We start from the raw sequence: 20,842 nt of genomic DNA, 5'->3' as shown, positions 1-20,842 counted from the left end.
ATTTGTGTACTGACAATAACCACACCAGCCAGTGGTGCGAGTATAAGACAGCTTTAATAAACTAATATGTACACTAAGAGGTCTTGTCTCTGCAAGACGAACCTGGAAGGCTCGACTGAAGCTCTGGACTGCTTTATATAAAAGGTCACTGGGATAATCCCTGGTGACCTAGTGGTGTAATTACATATCACCACAATTTGCATGGTCATAAAAAGAATATGCAAATAACACATATTTCCCCTTTGACTCTTCCAATATCCTTTATCAGCAATTTCTGGCACAATGTATTCTGCTTTATTTTCTTCTGTATTTTATAAGAGGTATTTGACATGAAGTTTAATTTTTCCATTTTATTTGAATATTTATTGTCCCAGCAGCTGTAATTTTCACCTCTGAGGAATGTTATTGTGTATTTGAATAATTTCCACCTGCTATTATTCATTTGCAATTATTCCAATTAGTCTTAGTTTCCAGCTCTTTTGTGCTGGGTCTCAAATCACGAAGGTTGACTCTCTTCCACTTGGCCATTACTTCAGTCAGCATGATACCATGACCACAATGACTCTGATATTTTCCCACTGAAAGTCATACCACATGACCTATTTCATTCCTGAGGCCTGCGTGCAGTACTGTCTCTTTCCTCTGTGGATTTAAAGCACCCCAATTTTAAAAATTGGTGTCGATGTAGGAGAGTGGGAGTGGAGTCCTACCACTGTTCCAAAGAGTTCAACCATCTGGTCCTAATGCCAGCTGTACTGCACAGATCATTTTACTGATGCAAGGATCATTCAAGAGCCTGATAACAGCAGCAAAGTAACTGTCTTTGAAGGTGGTGGTACGTGATTTCACACTTGCAAATTTTCTTCACAGTGGAGGAGGGAGAAGGGAGCATGGCTGGGGTTGGAGGTGTTGGTGCACTTCCTTTGCTATTGCATTAATGTGGTTAGATTAGGCAGGTCATTTGCCAGATTTACACCAAAAAAAAAATCGTTTTACTCTCTCAGTGTCATTGATGTGAACATAAAAATAGGCTCCACCCCTCTTCTGAAAGTCAACCAGCTCCTTTGTCTTGCATGTACTGATTGAACCAATCCTTTTTGTTAGTCGACACACCAACATTCATCCAGGTGCAACTAGCTTCAGTAAGACATTTCCATTTTCACCCAACATCTTCCCACACACCAAATTTGATGGGATTTTCTTCTTTGGCTTGGCTTCGCGGACGAAGATTTATGGAGGGGGTAAAAAGTCCACGTCAGCTGCAGGCTCGTTTGTGGCTGACAAGTCCGATGCGGGACAGGCAGACACGGTTGCAGCGGTTGCAGGGGAAAATTGGTTGGTTGGGGTTGGGTGTTGGGCTTTTCCTCCTTTGCCTTTTGTCAGTGAGGTGGGCTCTGCGGTCTTCTTCAAAGGAGGTTGCTGCCCGCCAAACTGTGAGGCGCCAAGATGCACGGTTTGAGGCGTTATCAGCCCACTGGCGGTGGTCAATGTGGCAGGTGATGGGATTTACACCTCATTTATCATGGTTATAATGGCATCCATGGAAGTGCGATACCAACTCCATTGTGTGGTGGCTTCTCAGTGATACTAAACTTAGTTTGGTAAAAAATAGTCACACATTAACAAACTTGACCTGCATTTACAGCTGGCTGTAGTATAGTGCCTCTGTCTTGTACTCATCAATAATATATGCTGCTTTTCATAACATAATTGATTCAGCCTGTTTGGCAAAATCCACACAGTCAACTTTGTTCCAAGTAGTTGTTAATACACAATTTATTTTGACATTTACTTGGCAACTAGAGTAGGGTTTAGATACTAATAGCTGAACATTTTGTTTCAGAGTAATGAACTGTTGTATACAGTCTCCAGCAAATTTAAAGTGATACTTAAATGCCCTTTAGTTCAATGGTTTTCACCTTTGCTTCCAATATTTAACATGAATTTCATCAAAGATCCTTCATTGATGGGACAGGAGCAAGGAATGCTGAGCTTGAAGCTGTACTTTCTTCTTCAGTATGGGAAAAATAGACACTGGAGAGTCCAGCTTTTGATTCATTCATATACGCAGTAAATGGTAGGGCACTGAAGAGTGCAGAGGAGCAGAGAGATCTGGGAATACGGATACATTGTTCCCTGAAGGTGGCATTGCAGGTGGAGAGGGTGGTAAAGAAAAATTAGGCTTCTTAGCCTTTATAAATCAAAGTATTGAGTAGAGGAGTTGTGATGTTATGTTGAAGTTGTTTAAGACATTATTGAGGCCAAATTTGGAGCATTGTGTGTAGTTCTGATCAACTAAGTATAGAAAGGATGTCAACAAGATTGAAAGAGTGCAGAGAAGATTTACTAGGATGTTGCTGAGTCTTTAGGAGCTAAGGTACAGGGAAAAATTAAACAGATTAGGACTTTATTCCTTGGAGTGAAGAAGAATGAAGAGAGATTTGATAGAGGTTTACAAGATTATGAGAGGTATAGACAGGATGGATGTAAGTAGGCTTTTTCCACAGATTGGGGAGATAAATTTGAGAGGACATGGCTCTAAGGTGAAAAGGGAAAGGTTTAGGGGGAACATTGGAGGAAAATTCTTCACTTAGAGAGTGGGGGGGGGGGTGTAAAATGATCTGCCATCTGATGTGGTGAATGTGAGTGCAATCTTGTGTTTTAAAAATAAATTGGATAGATACATGGATGGGAGAAGTCTGGAGGGTTATGGAATGGGAGCAGGTCAGTGGAACTAGCAAAATGATGGTCAGCAGAGACTAGAAGGCCCAAATGGCCTGTTTTCTGTGCTGTAGAATTCTATGGTTCTAAATCAGAGGAAATCATAACAAAATAAGCCAAAATGTTCTCATAATTGATGGCCTTTTTATCTCCCAGTGGAAAACTCTGAATAGAAGAGTTCCCTTTGTGGGCAGTCAATTTTCTGTAGCTTCTCAATATCCTTGCTGCTCCCCACATCAATAGGTTTTCATAATTAATCAATGCTACCCGTGTAAATCCCTGTTCACAGCTCTTTTTGGAACAAATAAAGGACAATTAAGTCATGAAGCATTCAACTCTGAATCCACTTTGGTTCCCAGAAGACATTTTTTTCCAATAAGGAGTATTTTTAGTAAGCACCTTGTTGACCACACTGAATAGAGATATTCTTTCCCAAATACTTAGTGATTTGTCTAAATATTGCCTACAAACATCATTGCCCTTCTTTCATGACTTTATGATTTCTCTCATGTTTGCCAAAGACAACCTGCTGGAGGAACTCAGCAGTACGAGCAGCATCAGTGGGAGAAAAAAACATTGTTGATATTTTGGGCCAGAAACCCTTCGTCTGGACTCTTGAAGAAGGGGTTTGTTCCGAAACGTCAACTGTCCTTTATTTCCCCCACTGATACTGCTCGATTCATTGAGTTCCTCCAGAAGATTGTGTTTTCCTTCAGGTTCCAGTCTTTATAGTCTCCTGTATTTCTGGTGATTGCTGCCCGTATTTCCGGGTATAATTCTGCTAGGTTCTTCTCGATCATTGAGAATTTTGTTTGGTTCAGATTCTACATTGTTGGAAGCTCAGGAATGACAGCTAAGTGCCGGCTGCAAGTAATTCCCTGTCCGTTAATTTAAGTCAGTTGTACAGATTTGCAATTTGCAATTCCAACCATTTCCTCAGAACACATTATATTAAAACCATCCTTTACCATATGTTGGTCATTTTTAGTTGTATTTAAAGACACGAACATTTCATCGTTCTCATTATTTCATGCACTGATTCTTCCCTGCTCCTTTCTCATTATTTGCCACTTCTTCACTCTTGTTGTCATTCCCTTGCAGCTTTATTCTCCACATCTCCAGTGTTCAATTCCATTTTGCCTCCAAACTAAACACAACCAATGCTTGTTTTAAAAGCATGAGTCTCCCTCTGATTGGTGAGACAAAAGAGTTAATACTTCAAATATTTATATCTTGGCTATGTATCTTTATCTTTGCTGTGTAAAATACAATGTTTGACTTGCTGAGTTTCTCCAGCATTATGTTCTTACTTCAACCTTGGGGTCTGCAGACTTTCATGTTTTAATTCATACTTCAAATGTCCAATCAAAGGAATAACAATCACTTGGTTCCTATGCAGCTCCTGATTGCGCTGAACACTGGTTCCTTGCAGTTATCACATTGGACATTAACCATGTTAGAAAATCCACAAAAAGCAGAGTAGAAGCAAATCATCCTTTATTTTAAAGATTTGCCTGAGATGAGGAAGAAGTTCTGCACCACCATCCAAGTATCTTCCTGATTGGACCTATTCAATGTAAAAAATCAGGAGACATTGGAGGAAAGACCAATGGGAAACCATGCAGGAGAAGCAAACCAACAAACCTTCCCTTTCTCCCAAGCAATCACTGGAGATGCCTCATACTTTCACTTTCCACGATCCAGGACCCCAAACACCTGTTCCAGATGAATAAGCAATTTACTTATTCCATGTCCAGTTTAGTGTTCTAGATTTGGCAAATGATCTGGTCTCTTCCAGGCTGGAGAACCAAAAGCATCATGGGCAACTAGTTTGCAGAAAACCTCTATTCAGCCCACAAAGGTGACCATCTAATTTCAGTTGACTGCCACTCTAATTCCCCATCTCACTCTCACTCTGATCTTCCTGTCAATGGTCAGGTCACTCATCTGAGTGTTACTGATACCACTCGTAGGGTCAACAGCCATCCAGCAAACACATGCTGTGAAGCACAGAAAGGGCATCCTTTGCATCGAAGCTTGGTCTGGCCATTCACTGCAACAGAACTTCCCTCAGCCATCTTAGGCCTCACTATTCCACTGGATCTGGGAGGGGATGTTGAGAGGGTGAGTCTGGACCTGTGCAACCCCATTTCATCTAAATCCATTCCTGCACATGTTGTTGCTTTCTGAGGAGTTTGGTATCCTTATATCAAACCCCTCAAACTGATTGAAAGGAACCACCATTATCATCCTATGGGATGGATAGCCAGAAGAAGAAGAAGATGAAGATCAATGGTCTTCTACACTGTTGCAATAAAGCACAATAAATAGTATCTGATCTTCCGACAAGTCACGTTACAGCTCTCAGGTAACACAGTGGACACTTTTACTGACTTATCTAGTACAACAAAACAAACTAAGTTCTCCTTCAATTGACCTGGAGCAAGTCTGAAGCTGTGACAAAAACCTCATTAGTCCTCAAAAAGATTTATACAAACTCATAGTAAAAGGAAGGACCTTACCACATCAAGTCTGTAGCTACACAGGGTTACAGCTGATGTTACACTAGCTTTATGAAATGGGAAAAGCATTAATATGTGTAATTTTACTGAAAAAAAATTATGGTTGCTGCAATTTCTTTGACACACTAGAATTATTGAAATGTGTCTTCATTTGGGGCGAATAACTTCCTTCATTATGCAGGAAAAGTTGATGTTGGTGTGGCAGCTGGTGGCATTGCTGGAGACTCTGCCATGCCTCACTGAGAATGGTTGCTTGTGGAATGCTCCCAGCAGTGTCACAACTGAGGAACCCATTGAAGGAGCATCTCAGCAGCTTAATACTGATAAAAGCGCTCCCTGTTCAGTTAAGCACACTCTGTCAACTGCTTGTGCAGCTCGCAGTGAGTTTTGAACTTGTCCAGTCAGGTCTTTGATTTTCACAGTATGTCCCTTTAAATCAATACAAATGTCAAAAGTTGAGCAATGCAATGAGAGTTCAATGAAGTTAAAGATTGCACTTAAAAGCTCCAATTTATGCTGCAAAGGAGGAACAATGTTCAAGGTGAATTGGCCAGATTGATTTCCCATCAAAAGTGCTCACATGCATGATCTATCCTGGGTAAAGTAACCTACATGTGCAACTTGTGCATGAGAAATAGGTGCTCACAGATCTAATTTCCTAGCTTTTTTATCTCAGATTCAAGCATCATATTAGCAAACATCAATACCTCACACTTGATCGAACTCACTCATGCAAGTTCTAAATATCTAACCAATAGTTACATTTTCAAATGTAAAAATGGCATTCTTATCCTTTCTTCCAATGTTTTGCTTGTTAACCAATCCTCCAGGCTGATATGTTACATTCAATAGCATAAGTCTTGCTTCTGCTAGAAATAAAAGCAGAAAATGCTGGTAATATTCCACAGGTCAGATAGCATCTGTGGAAAGATTTAAAATTAATAAAAAGGCAGATGCTGGAAATCGACACTAAAAACATAAAATGCTGGAGTGGCCTCTCCAAGGTGCAAGCCATGGCAAAGTTGATATGGAGATAGGTCTATTGCCCATGCAATGGGATCCCCCTCTCCATGCTAATGACAGGTCCAAAGGAACAATGAAAGTCAATACAGTTTGGTGCCAGCAGCATCACAGGAGATGCCGAGCTGGTGCTGAGTACAGCACTCAGCTCCAGATTTTTCCTTGGGGTTTACTCCCAAGGCCTTTCCTGTGAGCGGGTATAGCTATAAGGCAGCAAAAGTTTGAAATTGGAGTTTTCCCTCTCCTATATGAGTTAACATCCGTGGTTAACGAGCCCTATCTACCCAGAGCAACTAGTTTCAGGACACCAATGGCCCACCTTTGCCCCTTCTTCTGTCAGTGAGAACAGCTCCACCGGGCAAAACTATGCCACACGCAAAGGTTAGGAGTTGGACTCGGTTAACAGAGGCTGTTTGAGTCGCACACCATGAAGAGCATTGAGTCAAAAAGTTATAGTCATACAGTATACCTGACTTGTCCACCCCAACCAAGATGCAGATCTATACTAAAGGTACACAATCCTTTATCCGGACATCTAAAATCCGGAAAGCTCCAAAAACTGGCATTTTTTTCTTGGTGCTGGTACAGCGGAGGGAGAGAGAGAGAGACAGCTGTGCAACTAGGTTGGGCGGGCGAGTGGGGGAGAGATGGCAGCATGATTCAGGTGGGCGATGGGAGGAGAGAGATGGCAGCACAATTTGGGTGGGCGGGGGGACAGAGATGGCAGCGTGACTCGGGCAGGCGGGGAGAGGGAGATGGCAGTGTGACTCGGGTGGGCAGGGGGAGAGTGTTGGCAGCACGACTTGGGTGGGCGGGGGGAGAGGCAGCGCAACGCGGGTGGGTGGGGGGAGGAGAGAGAGATGGCAGCGTGACTCAGGGGGGTGGGGGGAGAGACGGCAGCGTGACTCAGGTGGGTGAGGGGGAGAGAGACACCAACGCGAGTGGAAGTGGATGGATACGGCAGCACAATTCGGGTGGGCTTAAATCTAGGGCAGCTGGCTTTTATTCTGAAATCCAGAAAAATCCAAAATTCAGAACACACTATCCCCCAAGGGTTCCAGATAAAGGATTGTGTACCTGTACTACCATTTTCCCGCATTTGGCCCAAATCCCTCTGTTAAATTCATATAGAAACATAGGAAGTAGGAACAGGAGTAGGCCAAAAATGGCCCATTGAGCCTGATCCGCCATTCAATAAGATCATGGCTGATCTAATTTATGACCTAACTCCACCTACCAGCCTCCTCCCCATATCCCCTAATTCCTCTATCATGTAAAAATTTATCTAACCAAATTTTAAACATGTTTAATGATGCACCCTCAACCACTTTCTTGGTTAGAGAATTCCAAACATTCACCATTCTCTGGGAAAAACTATTTTTCCTCATCTCTGTCCTAAATCTACTCCCCTGAATCTTGAGACTGGGTCCTCTCATTTTAGTTATCCCGGCCAGCTCAAAAAACCTTCCTACATCTATCCTATTCATACCCTTCATAATCCTATATGTTTCTATAAGATCTCCTCTCATTCTTCTGAACTCGAGCGAATACAATCCTAGACGATTTAATCTTTCATCATAAGTCAACCCCTTCATCCCAGGGATCAACCTAGTAAACTTCCTCTGGACCATCTCCAAAGCCAGTATATCCTTCCTCAAATATGGAGACCAGAACAGTACTCCAGGTGCGGTCTCACCAGTACCTTATACAGTTGCAACATTACCTCCCTACTCCTGAATTCAATTCCTCTAGCGATGAAGGCCAACATTCCATTTGCCTTCTTAATAACCTGCTGCACCTGCAACCTAACTTTTTGCGATTCATGCACAAGCACTCCCAAGTCCCTCTGCACAACAGCATGCTGTAGTTTTTCACCCTTGAAGTAATATTCAGCTTTTATTTTTCTTGCCAAAGTGGATAACTTCACACTTACTAACATTGTACTCCATCTGCCAGAACTTTGCCCACTCATCCAGCTTAACTATATCCCTCTGCAGACTCTCCACATCCTCACTACAATTTGCTCTTCCACTCAATTGGGTGTCATCCGCAAACTTGGCTACACCACATTTTGTCTCCTCCTCCAAGTCATCAATGTAAATGATGAACAGTTGTGGGCCTAACACTGACCCCTGCGGCACCCCACTTACCACTCTCTGCCAACCTGCAAAACTCCCATTTATCCTGATTCTCTGCCTCCTGTCAGACAACCAATTTTCAATCCAGGCCAATATACCTCCCCGGACTCCATTTTCCTGCACCTTATCAAACACTTTCTGGAAATCCAAATATACAACATCAACCTGTTCCCCTCTATCCACCGCACCCATTATATCCTCAAAGAATCCAAATAAGTTTGTCAAACAAGATCTTCCCTTTCTAAAACCATGCTGCGTCTGCCTGATTGAACCCTTACGTTCCAAAAGTTTCACTATTTCATCTTTAATGACAGCTTCAAGCATTTTTCCAACTACAGACATCAAGCTAATTGGCCGATAATTTCCAGTCTTCTGCCTACATCCCTTCTTAAAAAGTGGCGTGACATTTGCTGTCTTCCAGTCTGCCGGGACCTGCCCAGAATCCAAGGAAATTTGGTATAAGACCACCAATGCAACAACTATAACTTCTGCCGGGAGGATTCACTTGATGGAGTAGTGGCCAGTAGGGGAACTCCAGCCCTCTCAAGAAAAGTTAAAAAAAAGGTAGAGAAAAAACAAAGTCACTAACACAGAAACCATAACAAATTGAAAGTGAAAGTGTGGAGAAAATGGCAGCAAAGAAAGAAAAACCAAAAACAATGGGAAGAAAAGAAGAAGGAAGGACGTCGGAGGAGGAAGGTGAAGGCCTTACCGGTACGAGGAGGTCCGCTGTGGAGAGAGAAGCCCGCTCCCTGAGGTCAGTGGAAACCCCGAACTCAGGACTACAAAGATGGATCACGGAGCCAAACAAATCCTCGCGCATGCGCGATGCACAGGACAAAAACAACACCGACGGGAGGGGGGACCAGCTGAGGAGTAAATCTCCACAGCCGAAACAGACAAGTTTAACACAACAGCAAGACTCTCAACAGGAAAACATAGAAAATAACGAGAACAAGAAGGAAGAGAATAAAAATAGGAAATCAAAGAAACAACAGATGATCAACTCAAAGGAAGAAGACCAACACCAAGACACTTTTAATAAAAATAAGACGAACAAAAATACCCAACAAAATAAAATAAACAACCCAACAAGAAAATTAGAAGAGACAGAGGTAAAAGACACAGATCCTGGAGTGGACTCAAGGGGAGGAAGAACACAGAGGAAGATGAAGGGAAGGGCAAGTACATGGACATTTTTTTTTAAAGAATATATGGAAACAGTAAAAGAATGGCAGATGCAAGAATTCAGTGAAATAAAAAGTAATAAAAAGTACAGAAGAAAAATTGAATAGATTAGAGATGATCATGACAGAAATAGGAGAGAGAGTAGACAAGGTGGAAGAATGAAAAACAGCCATAGAAATGGAGGTAGATGACTTAAAGAAATTAGAAGAATCTGATAAAAAAGTTAAAGAAACACAGGAGCTGTTAGCTCAGAAGATAGATATAATGGAAAATTATAATAGAAGAAACAATATAAAGATAGTGGGCCTTAAGGAAGATGAAGAAGGCAAAAATATGAAAGAATTTATAAAAGAATGGATCCCCAAGGTCCCAGGAAGACCAGAATTACAGGAAGAAATTGAAATAGAAAGGGCACATTGAACATTAGCCCCGAAACCACAGCCACAGCAAAAACCAAGATTCATTCTAGTAAAATTCCTAAGATATAAAACAAGAGAAAATATATTGGAGAAGGCAATGAAAAAAATAAAAGAAGACAAAAAACCACTGGAATACAAGGGTCAAAAAAAATTTTTCTATACAGATATAAGTTTTGAACTCCTGGAGGAAGGAGTTTAATGCAGCAAAAACGACCCTATGGAAAAAAGATTATAAATTTATGTTACAATACCCAGTGGTACTTAAAATAGTTATCCCGGGATGCAAAGCAAACTATTCTCGGATCCGGAAAAAGCACGAAAATTTGCAGAACAACTACAAAACAGACAGAGAGATGAAGAGATGTAACAAGAACAAAAATGACAACATATATATACACAAAGAAAAATAGAGTATATGTAAGAACTAAGAAGGGAAAGAAAGGGAAGAAAGGAAGTAAGGAGGGAATTAAGAGAGTGAGCTTTGTTATATATGAAGATTAAAATCTTTTCTGGGGGGGCTGGGTGGGGAAGAATAACAGTCACTGCGAAATCAGTTGACGCTTGCGAGCGGATTCGCAAATCGAAATGGAGAGGGGAGATGTGGTTGCCCGACAAGGGACAAAAGACAACTCAGAAAGGGGAGGGACTATTGGGGTTAAAGGAATTTTAGATATGAGAATGGTGGAAATATTTTATGTTTTAGAAATGTTGTCTTATAATGTGTTCAAAAAAAGAAAGTAGAAATGGATAAGAAGGGAAGGTGATGATGAGGAAACAGAAAGGAAAGATAAACAAAGTATGATATGACTATGTTGAACTATATGACTTTAATTATTAATGGAATACATAACCAAATCAAAAGGAAGAAACTGTTAAATTTACTGAAAAAAGAAAAAAATTGATATAGCATTCGTACAAGAAACACATCTAACTGAAATGGAACACAAGAAATTAAAGAGAGATTGGATAGGACATGTAACAGCAGCATCATATAATTCAAAAGCCAGAGGAGTAGCTATATTAATCAATAAAAATGTACCAATCAAAATAGAAAAGGAAATAATAGATCCAGCAGGGAGATATGTAATGATAAAATGTCAGATATATTCAGAATATTAGAATTTACTCAATGTATACTCACCTAATGAAGAAGATCAAAAATTTATGCAAGATATCTTTTTGAAGATCGCAGATACGCAAGGGAACATACTAATAGGAGGGGAGTTTAACCTTAATTTGGACTCAAACATGGATAAAACTGGAAAAAAAAAACTAACAGAAAGAACAAAGTAACCAAATTTATAATTAAATCGATGCAAGAAATGCAACTTTTGGATATATGGAGGAAACAACACCCAAAGGAAAAGGAATATTCATATTATTCAGGTAGACACAAAACATATTCAAGGATAGTCCTATTCCTGTTATCAGCCCACATTCAAGAGAGAGTTAGGAAAATGGAATAAAAAGCTGGACTATTATCGGATCACTCACCCCTGTTATTGGCAATAGAGCTAGAGGACATCCCACCAAGAATGTATAGATGGAGATTAAAGTCCATGCTACTTAAAAAACAGAATTTTAGCGAATTAATTGAACGACAAATTAAAATGTACTTTGAAATAAATACGGAATCAGTGAAAGATAAGTTTATAGTATGGGACGCAATGAAAGCGTTCATCAGAGGGCAAATAATAAGTTATGTAACTAAGATGAAGAAGGACTAGAATCGGGAAAGGGAAATAACAAATACAGAAAAAGAATTAGCAATAAAGGAAGATACAACTAAAAGAAGAGAATTGGCAGACAAAAAATAAAATATGAAACACTACAAACATATAAGGTGAGAAGAACATAATGAAGACAAAACAGAAATATTATGAGCTAGGAGAAAAAACGCACAAAATTCTAGCGTGGCAGCTTAAGATACAACAAACTAAAAGATTGGTATTGGCATTAAGGAAAAAGGACAAACAAATTACGTATAATCCAACGGAGATCAATGAAAACTTCAGGGAATTCTACGAACAACTATATTAAACTGAAAACGAAGGGAAAGAAAACAAAATAGATGAATTTCTAACTAAAATTGAACTACCGAAATTACAAACAGAGGAGCAAAATAAATTAATAAAACCATTTGAAATAGAAGAATTACAGGAGATATTAAAAAAACTACTGAACAATAAAACACCAGGAGAGGATGGATTTCCAATAGAATTTTATAAACATTTAAAGACTTATTAATTCCTCCCCTCCTGGAAGTAATCAACCAGATTGATAAAACACAAAACATTCCAGATTCATGCAAAACAGCAATAATTACAGTAATACCAAAGACAGGGAAAGATCCACTAGCACCAGCATCATATAGACCAATATCTCTACTTAACACAGATTATAAGATAATAGCTAAACTATTAGCAAACAGATTGGCCAACTATGTACCAAAAATAGTAAATCTAGACCAAACTGGACTTATTAAAAAAAGACGAACAACAGACAATATCTGTAAATTTATTAAGTTAATTCACGCAGTAGAAGGAAATAAAACTCCAACAGTAGCAGTTGCTTTAGACGCAGAGAAGGCCTTTGACAGAGTAGAATGGAATTATTTATTCAAAGTACTACAAAAGTTCAGCCTACCAGAGCAATATATTAATTGGATTAAAGCATTATATAAGGGGCCATTGACGAAAGTGACAGTAAATGGATATATATCAAAACAATTTAACTTAAGTAGGTCAACAAGGCAGGGATGTCCACTACCTCCCTCACTGTTCGCGTTAGCTATAGAACCACTAGCAGAACTGATAAGAACAGAAAATAAAATAAGAGGGATAAAAATAAAAGAGAAGGAATATATAATCAGTCTATTTGCAGATGACGTTATAATATACTTAACAGAACCAGAAATATCAATAAAAGAATTACATAAGAAATTGAAGGAATATGGAGAAGTATCGGGGTATAAGATCAACACAAATAAAAGTGAAGCAATGCCAATGAATAATGCGGATTTCACAAAGTTTAAGAAAGAATCACCATTTAGATGGCAAACACAAGCAATGCAATACCTAGGTATACAACTAAATTAAAATCTTGGCCATCTATATAAACTAAATTATCATCCATTCATGAAAAAATTAGAGCATTGGAAAGACTTACCACTAACACTGATAGGAAGGATAAACTGTATTAAAATGAACATTTTCCCAAGGATACAATACCTATTTCAGTCATTACCAATTCACTTAACAGAGAAATTCTTCAAGGAGCTAAAGAAAATAATAAGGAAATTCTTATGGAAAGGGGGGGGGGAACCGAGGATAGCACTAGATAAATTAACAGAATGGTACAAACAAGGAGGCTTACAAACACCAAACTTTAAGAATTATTATAGAGCAGCACAATTAAGATACCTATCAGATTTTTATCAAAGAAGGGAAAAACCAGATTGGATCAGATTAGAACTAGATAAAATAGGGGAGAAGATACCTGAAAATATACTATATAAATGGGATGAAAAATTGTTGCAACGTAGGAATTCACCGGTATTGCATCATCTGCTCAACATTTGCAAGAAGATTCACGTGGAAAGGAATAAAACAAATTACCAACTACCAAAACTAATATTGACGCAAAATCAACTAATCCCTTTCACAATAGATAACCTTTCCTTCAGAGAATGGGAGAGAAAAGGGATTAAAAGAATAGAAAATTATTTTTCGGGAAATAAATTATCCTTTGAACAAATGAAGGATAAATATAATATAACTCACAATACAATGTTTGCATACCACCAACAGAAAACCGACTTGAAGGACAAATTGGGAAACAGTCTGAGGTTACCAGAAGGAAGCAATTTTGAATATGTGATTACAGACACAATGATAATTTAAAAATTTGTAGCAAACATGTACATCAAACTGCAAGAAAAGGAGAACGAGGAAAAAAACGGTAAACCTAAACAAAAATGGGAACAAGATCTAAACATAAAGATAAAGAATGAAACATGGGAAAAACTATGCTCCGGAACTTTGAGAAATACAATAAACACGAGGTTATGCGTGATACAATATAACTGGATACACAGGCTATACATCACTCCTCAAAAGTTAAATAAATGGGACCCAACAGTATCAGACAGATGTTTTTGCTGTAAAAAGGAAACGGGAACTACAATTCATGCAATTTGGACATGTGAGAAAGTGGAAAAATTTTTGGAAGATCTAAACCAGATATTGAATAAAATCACAAAAAGCAATATACCAAAAAACCCAGAGATCTTCCTCCTAAGTAATATAATAAATAAAGAATTTGGACTCGATTTGGATGGAGCACAAAAAAGATTTGTTATGATAGCCCTACCTGTATCAAAAAAATGTATTGTGTCAACCTGGAAATTAGAAGACAACTTGAGAATACAACAATGGTACATAGAAATGAATAAATGTATTCCATTAGAAAAAAATAACATATAATTTAAGAAATAACATCACAATATTCAAACAAATATGGGAGCCATACATGAAATACAATAGAGAAATCCTACCATGAACCTCCACCACCTAAAATGACAGAAGGAGCAGACAATGAAAAGAACTGACTCAGTAAAATTTCTTGTTTATTTTTATTAAGTGACAACATTGTTCAACGGGTTTAATGTATCTTATAGATTGAACTTCAAATAAATGGGAAGGGGGGTGGGGGAGGGAGGGAAGGGAGGGGGGGAAAAAGGGGGAGAAAATGACACTGTATATATTAAAGTGTAAAAATGTCTGTATGTATCTTGGTCAGTGTGGTTTATAGTGTGAAAAATAAAAAATATTTTAAAAACCCTATAATTTCTGCCATTTCCTTCAGAATCCTTGGATGCATATCATCAGGACCAGGTGATTTGTCTGGCTTTAGTCCCATTAGTTTCTCCATCACTACTTCCTTTGTAACAACTATTTTATCAAGGCCATCCCAACATTCGCATCCTTAACTCCGCACTTAGGCATGCTGGACGTGTCTTCCACCGTGAAGACTGACACAAAATATTTGTTTAATGCCTCGGTCATTTTCTCATTTTTTGCTACCAGTTTTCCTTTCTTATCCTCCAAGGCTCTTATGTTAACTCTGGCCACCCTCTTCCGTTTTATATATTTATAAAATTTTTTGCTTTCTGTTTTTATATTTTGTGCCAATTTACTTTCATAATCCTTTTTCCCATTTCTTATTACCCGCTTTGTAACCCTTTGTTGTCTCTTAAAGTTATCCCAATCTTCCAGTCTCCCCCTGCTCTTTGCAGCTTTGTACACCTGCGCCTTCAATTTTATACTCTCCTTTATTTCCTTTGTCAACCATGGTTGATTTTTCCCCCTTTTGCTGCCCTTTTTCCTGACCGGAATATAATTTTGTTGAACATTACAAAATATTTCTTTGAAAATCTTCCACTGTTCCTCAACTGTTTCATCAATTAGTCTGTGCTCCCAGTCCACTCTGCCCAATTCCTCCCTCATCCTATGGTAGTCACCCCTGTTTAAGCATAATATATTAGTTTTAGATCTAACTATTTCCCCTTCCATCTGAATGAGAAATTCAATCATACTATGATCGCTATTTCCCAGATGGTCTCTATTACATCATTTACTTTACCTATCTCATTGCACAACAGGAGAGCATTTTCTCTTGTTGGTTCCTTAACATGCTGCTCAAGAAAGCTATCGCGGATGCATTCTATGAAGTCTTCTTCCAGACTCCCACGACCAACTTGATTTTCCCAATCTATGTGGAAGTTAAAGTTCCCCCATGACTACTGCCGTATCATTATTACATGCCTCACTTATCTCTCTATTTATTTCCTGTGCCACTAAGCTATTGTTATTTGGTGGGCGATAGATAACACCCACCAATAATTTTTTCCCTTTGTTATTCTTTATCTCTACCCAAATGGACTCAACATTATGCTCTTTAGATCTTATATCATCCCTCACTACTGCCTGGAGCTCATCTTTGATTAAGAGTGCAACTCCACCTCCCTTACCATCCTGTCTATCTCTTTGCACCACCTGATGCCCTTGAAAGTTTAATTCCCATTTAGGGTCACCTTGTAGCCATGTTTCTGTGATGGCTACCAAATCATAGGAATGGGTACTGATTTGCACCTCAAGTTCACTAACCTTATTTCTAATACTGCGGGCATTCAGATAAAGTGCCCTTTTAATATCCAGTGACTTCTGTAACCTTTTCTTTTGATTTTTCTGCCCACTATTTTTCTTTGTAATTTTCTTAACACTATCATTGACCCGAAAACTCACTGCACCATCTGATTTTTTTACTTTCTCCTCTGAACATTACTTTTCCTATTTTACTTTTCCTGGTCATTACTTTATCTTCCCTACCCTTTTCCCTATCACTCTGGTTCCCATACCCCTGCCAAATTAGTTTAAACCTTGCCCCACTGCTGTACCAAACATACTTGCCAAAATGTTGACACCTTTTGGATTTAGGTGCAACCCATCCCTCTTGTAAAGATCATGCCTTCCCCAAAAGAGATCCCAATGATCCAAGAAGCCAAATCCTTGCCTTGTACACCAGCACCTCAGCCACATGTTCATTTTCCTTATCCTTACATTCTTTTCATCGCTTGCATTTGGAACAGGTAGTAATCCCGAGATCACCACCCTAGCGTTCCTGTCTTTCAGCTTTCGTCCCAGCTCACTGTAATCCCTTTTCATTACCTCCTCCCTTTTCTTGTCAATGTCGTTTGTACCCAGATGTACCAAGACATCAAGCTGCTCTCCTTCTCCTCTCAGAATATTTTGGACCCGATTTGTGATATCTCGTACCCTTGCACTAGGGAGGAGCACACCATGCGGGTATACTTATCTTGCTCACAGAACCTCCTGTCTGTACCCCTGACAAATGGAGTCCCCAATAACTACTCCATTTCTCCTTTTCCTTTTCTTTTGCACCACTCTTCCAGGCTCATTGCCATTGACCTGGTGCCCGTGGCCATCTTCCGTCCGGTCATCTCCCTCAACAGAATCCAATACGACATAACTGTTGCTGAGTGGGATAGTCACTGGTGTGCTCTCCGTTTTTATCGCTTTTTTATTTCCCCCCCTGACAGTTTCCCACTTACCTGACACGGGTTCTGGAGTATTTATTGCCCTGAAAGTTGAGTCGATTAACTCCTCACTCTCCCTTACAAGCCGCAGGTCATCAATCTGCAATTCCATATCCCTAATTCGCTCCCTTAGTAACTGCATCTCAGTATACCTGGTGCAGATGTGGCCATTTGAGAGAGTGGAGGTCACCCATTGTTCCCACATCTGACACCCAGTACAGAGCACTATTCAGAGCATGACTCTGAATACGAAGGCAAATAACTCAGCTTACCTTTTCTTCTTCCGCTCCTCGCTGGCCGCTCCCTCCCCTTTCACTCCTTTTATTGGCCCCTTGACCAATTAACCCTGTCACTTTCAGCAAGCTCTTCCTCCTCTGACTCACAGCCTGACTCTCTCCAAGCTCCTCCTCCGACTCCAGCTGAACCATATACCTGTCCAAATGCTTTTGTACTGTGATTGTATGTGCAACTACAATCTCCTCTGCAGCTTGTTCTATATAATTCCACGTAAAAAGAATTGTTGTACAGATCTCTTTCAAATATTGCCCCTAAAATCTATGTCCTCAAAACTTTCAACTCTGATTTTTTAAAAAAACTTTGTCTATCGACCCACTCTCTGCCCCTCATAATTTTATAAACTTTTGTATGGTCACCCATCATCCTCCAGTGCTCCAGTGTGACCAGTCCCAGACTATCCAATCTCTCCTTTAACTAAATCCCTTCATTCCAGATAACACCCTTTCTTGCTCTACCACATACTTTCTGTGGTGTGTGACCAGAACTGCACTCAGTTTCCAAGTGTGCCCTCACCAATGTTTTGTATAGTTCCAACATAATGTACCAACTCTTATACTTAGTACCTCTGCCTATGAAAGCAAGCAAGCTCAATGCCTTCTTCACCTGTACCACCATTTTCAGAGAGTGATTAACCTACACCTCAATGCTACTCTGTTTACTATACATATCTGGCAAATATTAGATTACCCAAAATGCATGACTTCACACTTAACTGGATTAAATTCCATCTACCACTAAACCACTCAACTTTCCAAATGATCTCAGTCCCTCTGTGTCCTTCAGCAACTGCTGACAAGTCCACCAACTTTTGTGCCATCAGCAAAATTACTGTTAAGATCACAGACAAACAACACAGGTCCCAGCACCGATCCCTGAGGTACATCACTGGTTACAGACCATCACCCTCTGTGTCCTATCTCCAAGCTAATTTTGGGCACAGTTTGTCAAAACATCTTGGGTTCTATGTGCCTTAAATTTCTGGATGAACATATTGTCTCAAGAGCTTTGGTGAAGACTATTTGTATCGCGCCTGCCACCTTGCTTCAATCAATTAGCTTGCATTCAAAAACTTTTATCAGGTTTGGTAAAGGAATTAGTATGCACAAAACCATACTAACTCCTTTCTACAAGAATTTTTTCCAATAGTTTCCTTACTACTATACGCTGACCTGTAGTTGAGGCCAAGGTAAAAAAATACAATGCTGCAGAAACTCAGCAGGTCAAATTGTGTACTTCATATAGCAAAGATAAAGATATATAATCAATGTTTCAGACTTGAGACCTTCATCGATGTATTGTAGTTGAGGCTTATCTTTTGATCTTTGACTGTCACCCATGGCCAAGGACGGTGAAAACATCTGCTGGTATGAAATATTAGCATTTTAAGATACCTCACCAATCTTCTCATTCATGATCCTTCCCTTTTCAAGACAATAGTTTTAGCTAAAAGATTTTCAACATCAAAAATTATTTTACTTTCAATCTTCTATTTCTACTGTCCTCTGATATATTAGAGTCATAGAATTGTAGAGTGCAAAAATACACCCTTCAGTCCAATTTGTCCATGCCCATCTGTCTGCATTTGACCCACATTCCTTTAAACTGGAACTATTTACATAGTGAAACACGAAGGTTTGCAGAATCTGAAATTGTAAGAAAAACAGAAAACTGCTGGAGGAACTAAATAGGTCATGCAGTGTCCATAGAAGGTAAAGATATAAAATCAATCCCGATTATCCGAAATGGTCGTGACAGGATCTATGTCGGATAAACATTTTTTTTCAGAGAACTGGTCATTTTTAAAAAAACAGCCCAGTAGCAACAGCAAATCACTTGTAACAGCGTTTAAACAACAAACAATAAGGGAAGGCTTTTTAAGAATTAAAATAATGTTTAATTCTCATCAAAAAAATGCTTTCTGCCGCTGATCGACACCTCCCCACTGAGGCCCCACTCCTGCATGGGACCCCAAGGATCCACTCCTATCCGGAGCCTGAAGTCCCCACTCCCGCTGGGAGCCCAACAACCCTGCTCCTGCCCAGAACCTGACATCCCCGCTCCTGCTGGGAGCCCAATGTCCCAGCTCTTGCCAGAAGCCACCCACTGTTGCCAGGAGGCCGCTCTGCTTGATGATGCCGGGACAAGGGATTCTTCCAACCTCTTGCAGCTGGGAGACAGTGGCACGCAATTTGAGAGGGAGAGTTGGAGAGAAAAGTCAATTAGAGAAGATAAAAAAGAAATGGAAAGAGAGGGGGGAGGGAGTTACCTGAAAAAGGGACAATCGTCATTCTAATTTCAGATAAAAAATTTCTGATAAATGAGGATTTTGGAAGATCTGATTTTGGATAATCTGAGTTGTACTGTATAACTAATGTTTTCGCGTGTGAGTCCTCGGAGGTGCAGAGACCTGGGCAGCCTCGTACAGAGAAATCTAAATGTTAATACCCAGGTGGGATTGGTAGTAAAGAAAGTGAATGCTATGTTGGCATAGTAGAGAGGTGTTAATAAGTCTCTATGGGGCACTGGTAAGACCCCATTTGGAGTACTGTGTACAATTTTGGGCCCCTTATCTTCGAAAGGTTGTGAGGTTGTTGGAGAGGGTGCAGAGGAGATTTACTAGGATGATGCCTGAAATGCAGGGGTTAACGTATGAGGAACGTTTGGCAGGTCTTGGGATTTATTAGTTGGAGTACAGGAGAATAAGGGCGGATCTCATAGAGACAATCTGAATATTGAAAGGTTTTGACAGAGTGAATGTAGATGTTTCCCTTGATGGGTGAATCGAGGACAAGGGGTCATAGTCTTAAAATGAGAAGATATCCAATTAAAACAGAGAGGAGGAAGAACTTCTTTAGTCAGAGGCTCGTTAATCTGTGGAACTCACTGCCACACAAAGCAGTGGAGGCCAGATCACTGAGAGTATTTAAACAGGAAATGGATGAGTATCTCATTAGTAAGGGTATCAAGGGATATGGGGAAAAGCCTGGAAATTGGAACTAGGTGTGAGTATAGTTCATGTTAGTGTAGAGTCACAGAACAGACTCGATGGGCTTAGTGGCCTGCTTCTGTTCCTTTAACTTGTGATCTTGTAATCTTTTTCAAGGTATGAGCAAAAAGCAGGCAGATGCCTGAATAAAAAAGCTGGGGGAGGAGAGAAGAAAGGGTGAAAGGCAAAGGCCATAATTGGAGCCAAGAAGGACACGTGGCAGTGGAAATGAGTCTGGATGAGTACATGGTCAGAGAGCTTGAGAACAGCTGGGACTGCAGAGGGGGAGCAGTGAGAGAGATTCCATGCTGTAATAAAACAAACAGCAGAACCAATTAAGCTCACAACAGTTTCTTTATTCAACCTTGACAATGCCAGCAGGAGAAGAGGGTTCAAAGAAAGAGTTCAGTAACTCATTCTCTACACTGAGCCCC

The 20,842-nt window shown here is 39.8% G+C and overlaps 1 protein-coding gene across 11 annotated transcripts in view; it reads right to left on the bottom strand.

Annotated features, from left to right (window-relative positions):
• Window positions 1-20,842, bottom strand: part of LOC138763479 (dynein axonemal assembly factor 4-like) — a 141,026-nt gene that overhangs the window by 96,652 nt on the left and 23,532 nt on the right. For 6 of the 11 annotated variants that reach the window (XM_069937698.1, XM_069937697.1, XM_069937701.1 and 3 more), the window contains exon 4: window positions 18,705-18,783. The exons of 3 other annotated variants lie outside the window; for them this stretch is intronic. In XM_069937698.1, the coding sequence (XP_069793799.1) occupies window positions 18,705-18,783 (79 nt within the window). Of the gene's footprint in view, window positions 1-4,282; window positions 5,673-18,704; window positions 18,784-20,842 lie in introns of those variants that run through there. 2 more of the 11 variants (XM_069937700.1, XR_011357599.1) reach the window with 2 other exon arrangements.

This window comes from Narcine bancroftii, chromosome 5 (genome assembly GCF_036971445.1).
Source record: "Narcine bancroftii isolate sNarBan1 chromosome 5, sNarBan1.hap1, whole genome shotgun sequence".
In the NCBI taxonomy this organism is placed as follows: domain Eukaryota; kingdom Metazoa; phylum Chordata; class Chondrichthyes; order Torpediniformes; family Narcinidae; genus Narcine; species Narcine bancroftii.
The sequence above is the reverse complement of the archived record's forward strand: the minus strand, read 5'-3'. Positions and strand labels throughout refer to the sequence as shown.